At 36.8% G+C, this 15,433-nt stretch overlaps 1 protein-coding gene across 1 annotated transcript; it reads left to right on the top strand.

Annotated features, from left to right (window-relative positions):
- The first annotated feature begins 290 nt into the window (after positions 1–290).
- On the top strand, positions 291–13,094 carry LOC147525402 (uncharacterized). Its single transcript, XM_086607045.1, has 2 exons — positions 291–712; positions 12,304–13,094. Exons 1-2 carry the CDS (start codon positions 336–338, stop codon positions 12,947–12,949), a joined length of 1,023 nt encoding a protein of 340 aa, XP_086463171.1. The 5' UTR covers positions 291–335; the 3' UTR covers positions 12,950–13,094.
- The last annotated feature ends 2,339 nt before the right edge of the window (positions 13,095–15,433 follow it).

The following is a 15,433-nucleotide window of genomic DNA, read 5'->3' as shown; positions in this document are numbered from 1 at the left end:
TTAGACAGAGTTGCTGCCAATTTTACTGTAGAGCACCCCCAAAGTGGACTGAAAAGCTATATTAAAGTGGCCCAAAGTCCCAAACCAAAAACATACTGATGAGTCTTAATGCTCTGAACTTATTCTTTGTGCATGCCTTAATAGATTGGGCACATTGACCGTAGTCGATCTTTATTTCTATTTAGAGTGTTGGGAGGCAACTTGTACAGTTGCAGGCTCTAGTAATAGAAAGTAGGTACTTAACTGTAGAACTGAAAAGTCAGCCCGAACTATAAAAAGTTAAAAACAAAAATTAAGTAGCATCCCACTTTCTTGCTCTCCACTAACAAAAAATAATGGACGAAAGCAACACTGTGGCTCATCAGCACCAACAACAGCAATTGCTACTGCAACAACAACACCAACAGCAGCAGCAATTCCTCCTCTTACAACAATATCAACAACAGCAGCAACAGCAACAACAAGCCATCTCACGTTTTCCATCCAACATCGATGCTCATTTACGACCCCTTGGTTCTCTCCAACACCGCCAACAATCACAACAGCAGCAAAGCCCTACTCCTAATTCTAATTCTAATTCTAATTTGCAACAGAAGGCGAATCGAGGACAAGGGAATCCGGTGGAACTCGAGATGGCATATCAAGATGCTTGGCGGGTCTGTCATCCTGATATTAAGCGCCCCTTTTCTTCCCTTGAGGATGCCTGTGAAAGGTTTGCCGTCTTTCTTTTAATTATGTTTTTTTTATTTCTATATGGTCGTGGGGTGTAACCAATATGGTTTCTACTAAATATGTTGACTCTCCATTAAAAACACACCGCAAGATTTTATAAACTACCTGTCGTTTATGGCATGTAGCAAATGCCTATAAACTTACATTCGCAACTTGGTATTTTTCTTCTAGAAGCATTAAGTGTTTTAGAATGCTATGTTGGAGCATTTATAGGACTCTATTAAGTTTTGTGTATTATGTATGGAAAAAAAGTGCCTTGCTTGACATTTTCCTTACTGCGCCCTCCATAAATGAACCCCCGGGTAACCTTACAGATATGTATTACATTTTGGGATACAACCATGTTAACAGAGCTTTCTAAGATGAATGATAGATAATGGTTCATTTTTCAATGGTGCGCCAGTAACTAGCACTAGGAAAGTAAATGAAGGTGTGCCTTTCTTCCTTCTTATTCATAATAGTGATGTGATGGAGCTGTTGAGCTGATTGGTTCAAAGGGCAGAAGAATGTACTTGTATTAGAAACAACAACAACAACAACAACAATTTGGTCTTGTATGATGTACCCTAGTTTGTTAATGACTTTATTTTTCTTGTAAGATGCATTGGTGTCTTAATTTGAAATGCTAAGAGCATTTCTCTATTGAGTAAGAGTATGTTCTGCAGGGGAAGTTTTTTGGTCAAGAAACTGCTGAAAGGAGATTTGTGGTAGGGGGAGGAAGTTATTCACCGTTTTATATAGTTATATTGGTAGTCATTGGGTCTTATATGTAAGTGTAGTGGTGCTGAGAGTGTTTCTCTTAACAAAAAGAAGTAAGTTCGCAAGACTGATTGTTTGGTAATGGCACTAGTAAAGATCAGGGTTGCAGTGGCGTAGAGTTAGATATTCACCAATGAAGATCTCAACAGATGAAGGGCCAAAGTTTCGGAAAGCAAATAATTGAGGAGCTTTTCGGCTGCTTTCAACGCAAGGGGGTTGTCAAAGTTTAGGGTGTATAGGTAAAAGTTTAAGCATTAAAGAGTTCAACAATAAATTGCCAAGATTGGGGAAGCAAATAATTGAAAAGTTGTTGGTAATTGGCTAAGAAACTTATTTAAGATGGGGGAAGGTAAACCTGCTATCTTCCATTCCTGAAATAACGGCACATCATGTGTGGTAGTACCGAAACTATACATAAGAGGTTTTCTTCATGCTCCACTTTGTTCTAGCAAATGGGGCTAAAGTCATCTTATTCTGGCCGGAAAAGGTAGAGCTAAAGTCATGTGTAGAAATCCTGACTTGGATGATTGGTCGCCTAAGAGCTTTTGTTTCCTATGGCAAGAAAATGGGTGAAGGTGTAGAAGTGTGGGGCAATTTTCCGGTAAAGATGAGGTTTCTGGTGGGGGGGAGAACAGTTTTGTACATTGGCAGTGATTGGGTCTTTTATTTAATTCTAACGGATGCTAAAAGTATTTCTCTTATGGAAAAGGAGTAAGTGCACAAGGTTGATTTATTGGCAATGTAACTAGTAAACATCACGGTCGCAGCGGCATAAAGTAAGATATTCACCTTTGAAGATCTAAACAGTTGAAGGGCCAAAGTTTAGGAAATCAAATAATTAGGAACTTCTAGGCTGGCAAGGGGGTTATCGAAGTTGGGGTTGCATAGTTAGAAGTTTAAGCACTGAAGATATAAACAATAGAAGTGCCAAATTTAGGAAAGCTGATAACTGAAAGGCTGTTGGTAATTGGCTAAGAAGCTTCTTCATGAATGGGGATGGTAAATCACCTATCTTCTAATCCACAAATAAGGGTCCATCTCCATCATGTGTAGAAGTGCTGAAATGAAATGTATTCAGCGTGCTCCGCCTTGTTCTACAAATGGAGCTAAAGTCATCTTATTTTGGCAGGAAAAGGTAGAATTGGATGATTGGTCGTCTCAAAATTTGTGTCACCTTTGTCAGGGAAATAACTGGAGGGGGTATGCCTTACAAGAAACTTTGAAAAGAGGAGGGCTAAGGTCAAGTATGAGGCATATAAATTAAGAACTGGTTTTTTGGACTCCTGTTAAAGGGCCTAGTTTGTATCCTATAGGGATTAAAGAAAGGATTCCGTTGATAGGGGCCCAACCATGGATATCTTCTCTAAAAAAATAATTGGTGGTGATGGTTTCTCGTAAACAAAATTCAGAGGTAAATCGAAATTGCCAGTATTCTCAATGGTTTTGGCCTGAAATCCTTCTTCAGATGAATTTGAAGGATTGCGAGTCAAACCATGGCAATGCCTCCACTAGTTTCTGATGATTTAGCTGTAGGAATCCACTTATGGATTTCAATTTTGAACAACAGATTAGTTCCTTTTGATTTATGGTTATCCTTTCGCGCACACTTCTTATCTCTTGAAACACTAGTTTGGTGTTTTTTTGGATGTTGACCATATGAACTTGATTGCTTACGTTGATTGCACTGTGGCATTGGTATCACGGTATTCATTGATCGCATGGGTAAAGTTTTGATCCTTGCTTAGCTTCAATCAGAACGTTCGACCAATTAGGAAAAGGTGGCAGTCAAATTATTGAGAGGGGAGGGGGGAACTACTATACATGGAAGGCCTATTAGTTTGATTTGGTGCGCTTGTGAGGGAAATCATCAATATATATGTATGAAATAGGAACTAGCACGTGGATGCGTCAGTCTATTTGGCTTGCAGATCAAGCCTTGCCAGAGTGGTGTAAGGTTGTTTTATTCAAAGGAAATCACTTTTCTGGTGACAAAACCACCTTTTAGTTTCGTTGATGGTCACAAAGAGAACGAGACAGATGCCAATTATTATTGGTTCAGAAATCAGAAATGATCAGTTACTCCCCTGGCACCCCAATCCTGTTCTCGTGTCTCCATATAGGGTTATTGGAACCATAATTCAACATATCGCAATATATCTCTATTTCTATCAAGAATTCAGAGAAGGGTACATAAATATCACAATATGGCTATTGATATTCAACTATAAATATCGGAAATATTTGTTGATATATCGATGATATAAAAGACATAAATTCATTACCAAATAAACAGTTTAATTTATTGTGATAAATCGACGATGTGCCTGTATTGGTTGTACTGACGACATTTCAAAAAGTTCATTATTATTGGTATTGGAGGTAGATATGGAGATAAGGAAAAGAGATGAAAGTGGGGATTTGATTTGAAATAAAGGGGAGGAGAGTGGAGGTCGATTTGAAAGAAGATTTGACGAAAATTGATCGAAAAACTACAAATCTTTAAAGCTATTAAAAGGTATGATCTCTTAATTTTCACCAATTCCTTAATGTTTATCCTCCAAGTTTCGAGTTCTATACTGTATTATAGGAAAGAGAGAGAGAGAGAGAGAAGTAGAGAGTAGGGATTGTCGAAATTAACTATATTCTAAATTTATGGTGACTGTCGAAGTTAACTCTTTACTCCCATCTTTTTAAAATTGTCGACTTTGGCATGTTTATGTTTTTGTTTATTCTCATTTATTTTCATGTTCTATTTGCTTATTTGGCATTACTTTAATTATTTAATTTAATTTTGCTTACTTTAATTGGTTGCATTAATTGTTTTGTTTTTATTTGGTAATTTGGACTTTTGGTTGGGTAAGTATTTTTAGATCTGTTGAAATTGAGAATGATCAAAATAATCAAAAGAACAGTTTGATTTTGTAAACTCATAAATAAATAATGTGTGATGGTTTTTCCTAATCTAGAAACACGGGTATTTTGTTGATGACTAAAAAACAAATGAATGTATTGGATCAAGAGAAGGAGAAGAAGAATATGAGTTGAACCACATTTTAATGGCTGGCTAAACGTAGTTCAATAAATCATATTTATATGAATAGGTTAGGGTTTTTCATAATTACCTGTGAGCTAAGTAATTAGTGTTTAATTAGGAAACCGTCTATCTCCGAGTCTTATCTAGACCCTTTTAGAAGAATGTTTCCCAAGTCACCACCTTCTCCAATTACTCTATTGATGATATTTTCAACATATAGGTCAGACCCGTGTTGCATGGGTATGGCGATATTGGTGGCCTGTCCCGTGTCGTGTCGATGTCAGACACGGACACCGACTCGACACAAGTTCGCCATTCAAATCTGTGAAGTTCAAGATTCTCAATTTCAAAAAAAAAGAAGATAAAGAAAGAATGAAGATAAAGAAAGAAAGAAAGAAAAAAGGAAAGAAAGAGGGGATTGTGAAGAATCTTCTTCTCTTTATGCACCATCTTTTTTCTCTTTAGTCTCAATTCTGTAAGAATGATTCTTCCATGGCGGCTGTGCAACCCAAATCTAGGGTTTCTACGTTAGAAGAAGACCTAAAGTTATATGTAAGAGTCTTAAATGGGCTAGTCTTAAAAGGACTTGGGCTAATAACAAAGTGGACAGACAATTTTAAATGGGCTAGTCTTAAAAACAAGCAATGTGGACTTGGGCCTTTTTGGAATGAATTATATTCAAGATCTAAACTAAGCAATAATTGTTTTAAATGGCTAATGGGCTTTATCAAAATGCATATATATATATATATATATTAGGTGTGTACCTGTGTTATAATATTTACACCATGTCGTGTCCAAATTGTTGTATTGGCATCCAAATCGGACACTCGTACCCATACCCATGCACCACAAGGTCAGGCCTACCTGATTCCATATCTAACATTGGCTCTAAAAAAATTCTATCAATAGCCCAGTCAGCTAACGGATCAACTTCTTCACTATCCATAAAAACTTGAGCGAGGTCAATAGCCCAGTCAGCATGTTTTTTCTTCAAACATAAATTGTAGTGGACTTCACCACCGTCTTTAAATTCTGGCGAGCCAATATGGTTCCTAAGTTTTGTGTGAATTAGGCCGAATGTGCTCCAGTTGCGCTCACACTCATATAATGAAGTTGTTTGAGAGAGGATTCCGATGGCCAACTCCCTTAGCTACATAGTCTGACCACCATACAACTCCCACCATTTAATTGTATTATTTTAAACCGAAAAAAACACGGCTTACCTATAGACCAAGCATTTGAATGATTTAGAGTATCCCAAAAAAATTAACTTACCAAGGTCTGAAATTGTTATTCTAGCCTACGCTGCAGGGGTGCCAAATTCTCGAACACGATCTCAGAACTGAATAATCTACTAGACCAAAGTGGTAGTGACCAAGCATAAATTTGAAATTCGCATTCTAACTTGAGAATATCAAATATTATTATTTTCACCTGATGTAGCATTAGTTTGCTTTTGATTATCACTAAACAATATTTTTACTACCGCTCTAACTGGAGAATCCGAAATTTAAATTGTATTGGAACTATGGGTTCAGGTACGTTGCTAGTAGAAAAATAAGCATAACGTTCAGGAATATTTGAAATAATAATTATTTAACTAACTTAAATTGAATCAAGTAAACTCACCATTTATGTGTGCAGTAATTGTTTTGACTATCTTTTATTGATAATAGCAAGGATCCAACTACTTCCCGGGATTTCAGAGATCTTCTTTCTCACTATTTCAAAAGCTCAATGGACATATGGCATTGTTGGTTTCTTGTCACCATCCAACAACCTTAGGCATTTGTACAAAGGTTAAAGAATTTCTACAACATAGTTAACTACATTCTAGAATTGTTCTTGAGCAACTTGTTGTTAGCCGGTAGTAAGTCGAGATATTTTTGAGATGTGAACATTTGCCTAAGTAATATCTTTTTCTGCTGGAGACTTTTGAGAGCGAAGTAGTTTGTGGCGAATCTAGTTGTTGCCTAACTATATCACCATATATGATGCACAGTACCGATACGGCAACATGGGTTCGGATACAATACGGCGTTTTTTGAAAATCTAGGATACTGGTACGAGAATATAAATATAGAATTCTTAGAAAAAAATAGCGTTTTTTATTTCGAACATAAGGTGGTGGTGTGATTATATAGATTAGCAACGAAGTAGGTATGAGTTCCTCTTCATCTGTCTCTATTTCTTATGTTCCATCTGTGTTTCTGTACTGCCCCCCAAAAAAAACCCTTTGTATTATTTATAGCTATGCGATGATATGGAACAATACGTTTCAACAGTTTCAGTAGTATCTGAAGTGTATCCAGTACCAGTATCGTACCCAATGGACACCGGTGCAATAGGTAAACAATAGTATCCGTGCATCATATCGCCACCATATGTCAACCTTATTAATGCTAAGCCGCTGGATGCATTATCAATGAACTTTGTCAATGCATGAGCTTTGTTGATACACCCGCCCACCCTTTCTTGTTTGAGAATATCCTTTAACATCAAGTCTATGCAGTGACAAGAATACGGTGTCCAAAATAAATGGTATCCTAGTGTCAATTACTATTTGCACTACATTTGGTGCACTTATCTCATTAACCACCTCTTTCACTAAATCATATATCGTTTTGTAATCTTGCGAAGTAATGGTGATATCGACAGACTTTTGAAAAATTGTTTACTCGTTACAATAGACCATAAAGTAAATAAGAGACATCTTTTTTGTCTCATACAAACCATCACACATGATGGTGTTATCCACAACTTGGATGCTACTCTGCCACTTCACTTGCGAACATGTTGATATCATTATTTTCCATCAGTAAATATTTTCCCATTACTTCTTGAGTAGTTAGTCATTTCACTCTAGTTTGACACGTAGTGATGAAGCCAATCGTTGGTTGGTAGTATGGATTGTTCATCGTTAATGCATGTGGAGGTACTGCAGCAAAAGTGAACTATGTATGATCCGTCTACCCTACTTCTCTCTCAATGTCTTCATTTACCGATCTCTTTGACACTTGGTCGGTCGTGTCCCGGCTGTCTAACAGTATATGGATTAATCATTGGTTGTCTCATGGATTTAGATCTCTCAAAACCCATGAAACTCTTTTCTTTTTTTGCTTGCTCCAAAACCACCTCCTGACTCCAAAGTGCAATGATAATGAAAATTTGTTGTTTGTTCTCCTTCACTTTCTAGCCAATATTTTTTTCCATTGGTCAGCTATAGGGTTTCTTTGTGCGTGTTGTGTATCATTCGTATACATTTGCTTCTTCTTCGTTGGAATCATCGTGCAAAGTTGCGCACTGGACTTGAGTTTCCAATTGTCGTCTGGTTGTGCCGTCCTGTAGCAGGCCTCAAATTGCAATTTTTTCGTGTTTAGGGGCTTGAAGACATCTTGTCGCATCGTTACGAACTCCAGCTAAGTGTTGTTTTAGTTGAGTAACCCTACCACTCTGAAATTCTTACTAACAATAATTACATTTGAACTTGGACTTGTTGTTATCCAATGACGCACCATGTGACTAGTCAAATATCAACTTTCCTAACTATTTTGGTCTAAAAAAAAATGTATAACTTGAGAGTTAATAAACAAATATAACTAATTAGTCAAAGAAATGAAAGTATGGTTTGAGACAGTAGTTAAGTATTATGGGGAATTGCTCACGCATTCGTCCTGGCCTGCCATGGGCGTCCAAAGCCAAAGTCAAGAGAGTGAAACTTTTGAGTATTGAATTATTCAGTAGTCTATAAAAATTCGCGGTATGGAACTATATTGGATAGTCTAAAAGAACTTTTGGGTATTTATTTATTGAATTGTCTAAAAGCACAAGCGGTTTTGAATTATTGGATAGTCTAAAGCAAAGCCAATAATTCAATACCCTATGTCTTTTAGACTATTCAATTCAATTCTGCTAATACTTTTAAACTATCAAATAATTTAATACCTAAAATTTTCACCTCTCGGCTTAGGACGTCTATGGCATGTCAAGACGAACAGAGCTCATGCAATTCCCCACAACACTTAAATTATTTCTCAACCCATACTTCTTTGGCTAATTATTTATAGTCGATAGATTTCAAGTTATATATTTGTCTCGAATCAAAACGGTTAGGAAAGTAGATATTGGTTGGCCTCATAGTATGCCATTAGATAGCAGCAAGTCCAAGTTTAGATGTCATTAAGAATTTCAAAGTGGCGGGGTCAATCGACTAAAACAACATTTAGTCGAGGTTGGTAGCAATGCGGCAAGGTTTCTTCAAGTCCCTGGACATGCCAGAATTGCAATGCAAGAGGATAGCACAACTAGAAAAGCGAAAAATGGCAACTGGAAACTCAAGTCCGAGAGAGAATATGCGCGAATTTGGATGATGATTTCAATGAAAAAGAAGTAAATGCATACGACAGGGAATGCAACGTGCTCAAATAAACTTTGTAGCTGACCAATGAGAAAATATTCAGTTAGAAAGGGAAGGAGAACAAACAACAAATTTTCATTATTGTCTTACTTTTGAGTCAAGAGGTAGAGGGTTTCATGGGGTTTTGGGAGGTCCAAATCCATGAGACAACCAACGATGAAACCAACGATTGATCCGATTGATCCATACACTGTTATACAGCCGAAACACGACCAATCTAGTGTCAAAGACATTGGCAAAATAATGACATGGAGGGAGAAGTCGGGTAGACAGATTAGTACATAGTTCAATTTTGCCGCAGTACCTCCACAAACATCAACGACGAACAATCTATACTACCAACCAACGATTGATTTCATCAGGACGTGTCATATTGTAGTGAAAGGACCAACTACTCGAGGTAATGGGAAAATATTTACTAATGGAAAATGATGATATCAACAAGTTCGCAAGTGAAGTGGCAGAGAAACATCCAACTCATGGATGCACCATTATGTGTGATGGTTAGTCTGGGACAAGAGAGATGTCTCTCATTACTTTTATGGTCTATTGTGATGGGAAACAATTTTTCAGGAGTCTATCAACTCTGTTGCATGGGTATGCCCTAATTTCCTCTGTATCGCGTACCCGTGTCCTGCGGACACGGACACACGGACACAAGCAAAACAGACCCTAATTTTCAGATCTCGCCGTGTCCAAATCATCGTACCCGTGTCCAAACCAGACACTCCGTCCTGTCCCGATGCAACACAGTCTATCAATGTCACTATTGATTCGAAAGATCACAAAACGATATATGATTTAATGAAAAAGGTAGTTGATGAGATAGGTGCTCCAAATGTGGTGCAATTAGTAACTGACCAAGGTTCTACTTGCAAAAAAGCTGAAAAAATGCTAATGAAAACACCATGATATAATTTATTTTTGACACAGTGTACTTGTCACTGTATAGACTTGATGTTAAAGGATATTACTAAACAAGAAAGGTTGTCCGGGTGTATCAACAAAGTTCATTTATACTAGATCCAGGGTCTTAGCATTAATGAGGTCGACATGTGGTGGCGATATAGTTAAACCTACAATTACTAGATTCGACACAAACTACTTGGCTCTTAAAAGTCTCCAGCATAATAAGATATTACTTTGGCAAATGTTAACATCTCAAAAATATCTTGACTTACCACCGGCTAATATTGTAAAGGGTATGATGATTGTGGAGCAAGTCGTTCAAGAAAAATTCTGGAAACGTTAACTATATTATAGAAATTCTTGAACTTTTGTACAAATGCCTATGCAGTTGGATGGTGACAAGAAGCCAACAATATCGTATGTCCATTGAGCTTTTGAAATATTGAGAGAGAAGATCTCTGATATCCCATGAAGTGGTTTGACCTTTGATATTATGCACAAAAGATGGTTAAAGCAATTGCTACATGTGCTACACATAGCTGATGAGTTTACTTGATTTAATATATTATAAGTTTATTACATATGTATCATTTCAAATAATCCATAAAGCTATGCATATTTCTATTAGCAATGAACCTGAACCCATAGTACCAATATAGTTTAAGGCTCGGATTCTCCGAATCCCACATTAAATTAGTTATAGCGGTAGTAAAAGTGTTGTTTAATGATGGTCAAAAGCAGGCTAATGCATTGCATCAGGTAAAAGTAAGAATATTGATATTCTCAAGTTAGAATTTGAATTTTGCATTTATGTTGGATCACTAATACTTTAGTCTATTAGATTTTTTTTGTTCCGCGATCGAGTTGGAGAATTTGGCACATGCAGCGCAAGTTGGAATAACAATTTCAGACTTTGGTAAATGAATTTTTTTTGGCATTCTCTCAATCATTCAAATGCTTGGTCTTTATGTAATCAGCTCTTTTGATCTTTATGAAAAGGGGTAAGGGACCTCTCTAAAAACCCTGCTTATCTACCAACAAAAAAAAAAAAAAAGATAAGATGTGCTTTTGGGTTTAAAATAATGCAGTTGGATGGTGGGAATTGTATGGTGGTCAGACGATCGAGCTAAGGGAGTTGGCGATCGGAATCCTCTCTCAAACTACTTTATTATCTAGGTGTGAGCGCAATTGGAGCACTTTCGGCCTAATTCACACGAAACTTAGGAACCATATCAGTGCCAAAATTGATGATGTTGGTGAAGGCCCACTACAACTTGAGGTTGAAGAAAAGACGTTGGTTCTCTAAACTTCTAATTAATGAAGGATTCTATATGTCTAAAAGAGAATAGTCATGGATCAAATCTTGAACTTGGATGAGTTCCCCATTCAATGAATCAAATCTTAGCTATTTTCCTGTTTCTGAAGATTATTCATCACTTTTGCAGCCATTACTCCGCTAGACATAACTATTTTCTGTTCTGTTCCAAGCCTTTAGTCTTGCCTTATTTTCCATTATTCGTAACATAAGAATAATGGGAAACATACGAATGCCTTCGTACTCTTGAAGACATCCTAAGAAGACTATAGAAATCTGGATCGGTGCAGAAATGAAGTACCGTAAAATAGGAAAAGCAGTCAAAATTACTGGAAAATCAGCTCAGGTTTATTGTATTTATTTTACCCTGAATGTATTTGGAAAAGCAGACATTTATACCAGAGAGGTAATCTTCCTATCTGATAAAATGACAACCACGTTAGTAAGTCACTAAAAGTGGAAAACAATACACTCAAAGCACTTATCTATTTATCTTACAGTGTAACTCAGATTAATCAAGAATAAGATTCTATTTCCTGACGCCCTCCCACAAACAAATCTCCTTCACAACTCCCAAGAGCTGCCACATTTTCTTCGCCTTCTAAAGTTCTGCTGTTCCATTATGTCTGAAGTGTCCAAAAGATTGGGCGAGGAAGATGTTCCATCGTCCATTGTTATTATTCTTTATATTGTAATCTAGTGGATGTTTGACTCATAATCATGTGAGATGGTTTTTAAGGAAAACGTGCTTAAAGAGGGGAAAGGGGGAATTTTTTTTTAAGGAAAACGGGTAGACCTCGTTGATTTATACTTCCTTAAGAGAATAATAATACTTCAAAATGCTGCTGATATAATTATTTGATACTGTGAGGATGAATGGGTTCTCCTTGCCCATTGATACCTTGGAATTCAAGAAAAGTAAAATTACATTCATCAATATCTTGTGGCTGTAATTACCACAATCTATTGTTTTCCATTGAAGGTGAGCTGGTTCGTGTTCCTATTTTGCTGTCCTTCTGTTTGCAATAACAGAGTAGTAGCGACTTATTAAGGCGACAAGCATGGTCGGAATTCTTTCTTATTATGTTTAGCGTTAAATTTTCTAACATCATCATTTTGTCTGAGTTTGTGCAGGCTTCTGCCTTACCATGTTGTGGCAGACTATGAAGCTGAAGAGGATGACAGGATTCTTGATTCTGACACAACAGGCCAGATGCCATCACGCTCCCAACAATGGGACCACAATATTGCGGCTAAGGTTGCTGAGTTTACTGCCACTTTCGAGAAACAGGTCCTTGCATTCAACATCATATCTCGCAAGCGTGCTATGGGGGAGTTCCGAGCAGAAGAGAGATTGATGGTTGAGCAGGCTCTCCTACAAGAGGAGAAACACATGCTGTTAGATATAAGGGCGGAGATGGAATCAATGGAGAAGGCCAATCGAGATGCTGCAGAAGCGAAGATGCGGATGGCGGCAATTGTTCAAGCAGAGCAAGCTCGCGCTGAAGCACAGACACGTGCTGAGATGCTTGCCCGCGCTCCTATGCGAGGGAATGCTGCTGCATCTCAGGCTGATGGTGGTTCTATTGACCATCACTTGGGAGGTCAGGAACATGGGGTCAACATGGACGAGATGATGCATGGATGGGGAAACACTAACAGAGAGGAAGAAGAGCCGTCTGAGGATTTCCTGAATGATGAGAATGAACCTGATAATGAAGAGTCTGACATGCAAGATGAATGGCGAGAAACAGGGGAATTTGATCTGAATACTAGATGACCTAATATTTTGTGGAGATGAAAATAAGTATGATTCAAGACAATACCAAAACTAGGCTTATTTACTGTAACTTTCGTTGTACTATCATCAACATGAATGTAATGCATATATCTTCAATCTCATGTATTTGGCAGTGATTTATTTATTGCAGCTTTGGCAGGTACCATGTACTATCATGGAGACAAATGTTATGCCATACATACTACAACTTATTTGTTTGTCCCTGGTGAGACGAATCAATAGGTCATGGCTACGTGCCTACGTGCAACAGTTTTCCGCATGATCGGCTACATTTGGAATGCATAGGGATAGGGATAAAGGGTTAAAAGGGAGATCTAACGGGTAGATGAAGCAGTAGCCACTCTCAATGGCTACCAATACCGCTAGCCACTTCCAATGGCTACCAACTTCACTGAAAAAAAGGGCAGAATTCAGATATAAAACGAAAGTGTAGGAATATAATGGTTACTAAGGAAATTTTTATTTGGTGCAAGTGGGGCTCGCAGGAAGTTGGTTTGGCAATTTGTTGGGAGCCACAGGGAGTGGTCCTGTGGCTCTTTGAGTTGGTAGCCACTGCTAGTGGGCATCAATGCTTGTTGCATTCCTTCAAAATCCACTGCATAAACAAGGTGCATTATGAAGATTTGAGTGGATGTCAATATTGTTATGCGGGAATAGCATTGGAGCTCGAATTTACTGTTTTTTGGGGGATAGGTTCCATTGGACTTAGACAGAAAGAGAATTAGACTGGACTCCGAGGAGTGAAACCCAAATGTTCTTAGAGAAATGTAGTTTTGAAAATGGCTATCCACACTTCCACAGTAGCTTAACTTTCTAAAGCGTTATGTGACAATGATGTGGTTAGATCAAGACTCGGTTTAAGAAAAGCTTAAGATGACATGTTTTAGGAGTCTAGAGATGATTAATTGTTGCTTATAAAATTGGACGGTGCAATGAGAAACTTAATCTTAATTCCTAGTGACCAGTTAAGTACATTAGGAAGACTCTCTAAAGAATTTGTATATAATACAAGATGACAACCATCTACATCATGGCCAAGTAGTATCTAATTACGGTGGACTCGTGGTGGACTGCTGTTTGGTTAAAGCAAGGCCAAAATATCAAATTTGGTTAATATTTCGATGTATTCAAAAACCGATATATCGGAGATATCTATTTTTTTGTTGACCAGTCAAAATTTTGTTTTGTATGTCGATATATGAAAATATCATCAATTATATCAAAAATATTGTCGATTATATCAGAAATATCGTTAACATATCAGTCAAAGTCAACAATATTTAGTCAAAGTCAACAATTTATATCGGATATATCGGTCGGTATATATCGTTACATCGAAAATTGCGATATATATTGGGAAAAAAATGATTCAATATTCGGTTGAGATATATCGAATATTTCAATATCGGTGTACTAAAAAAACAATATATATTGGCAATATCTCATATATATCGGCAATATTTTGGGCTTTGAGTTAAAGTAATCCAAATTCTATGAACCAAGCATAAGCACATTAGTTTTCTTACAAGTGTGAGCTATAAGGGCAACGGTGAAAATATTTTGGTGAATGAATATGTTGCCGTTGTATGATTGTATCTATCTACTTTAAGGGCGCGCACCTTACATCCTGTAACCACTTTGGCATTGTACTGAAGTGCCTATCTATGTGAGGGCATAGTACAAAATATCATGATATGAAGTGTCTGCCTATGTCAACATCTGAAATCGCCAATACGTATTATTGATATATCTCTTTCTGTGGGGATATTTTGCATTGGTATACATGCAAATATCAACAATTATCACCAAATGTCACTCTATTGTTGATATTTACTTGATATACTTTCGATTGCTCTTGCCCTTTGAAATGCAATAACAAATAATTAATTAAATCGTTATAGTCAACAAAAAATGGTTGATATCAATCTAACATAATATAAAAGACCTATCTCGAAGTATTTTATTGTTAAGTGGTGGTCTAGATTTAATATGAGAAAAGTTAATTTGTGAATGAGATCAAATATATATGTCTGAATTAGTAAGAAACAGTGTGCAACAAATAACTGAATTATTAGGAATTTATTATTCTTTACATGTCACATACCTTACTTGAACGGACCACAAAATTTAGTCGATTATTTTGGTAAGTAAGAGTTTGATATTTAATTGAATGAACGTAACTAATAGTATAAGATTTAATGAGTACGGAAAGAATGTTAAAAGAAAAATTAACTAAAAACGTGAGTTTTAATCAAATTAGGAACAGTGTTGTTAAAGGAAAACTGAAAAGGAAACCTAACTATATGACTAAAAAAATGAAAAATATAATGATGTTAGTGTTCTGTTGATTTGTTGAAGTCCCCATCAATAGTTCGATCTTCATCCACGCTAAACTATGAGATTAAAAACAATATATGAAATAATTATAGTGGACCAAGTAATACACCAAAGTACTAATAATTA

Source organism: Coptis chinensis, chromosome 1 (genome assembly GCF_015680905.1).
Source record: "Coptis chinensis isolate HL-2020 chromosome 1, ASM1568090v1, whole genome shotgun sequence".
In the NCBI taxonomy this organism is placed as follows: domain Eukaryota; kingdom Viridiplantae; phylum Streptophyta; class Magnoliopsida; order Ranunculales; family Ranunculaceae; genus Coptis; species Coptis chinensis.
The sequence above is the reverse complement of the archived record's forward strand: the minus strand, read 5'-3'. Positions and strand labels throughout refer to the sequence as shown.

What these genes read in the sequence shown, in the direction of transcription:
- LOC147525402 (XM_086607045.1), top strand. Translation starts at nt 336, where the DNA reads ATGGACGAAAGCAACACTGTGGCTCATCAGCACCAACAACAGCAATTG. An exon ending in CTTGAGGATGCCTGTGAAAG is followed by an intron (nt 713 to 12,303) that starts GTTTGCCGTCTT and finishes GAGTTTGTGCAG; the next exon opens with GCTTCTGCCTTACCATGTTG.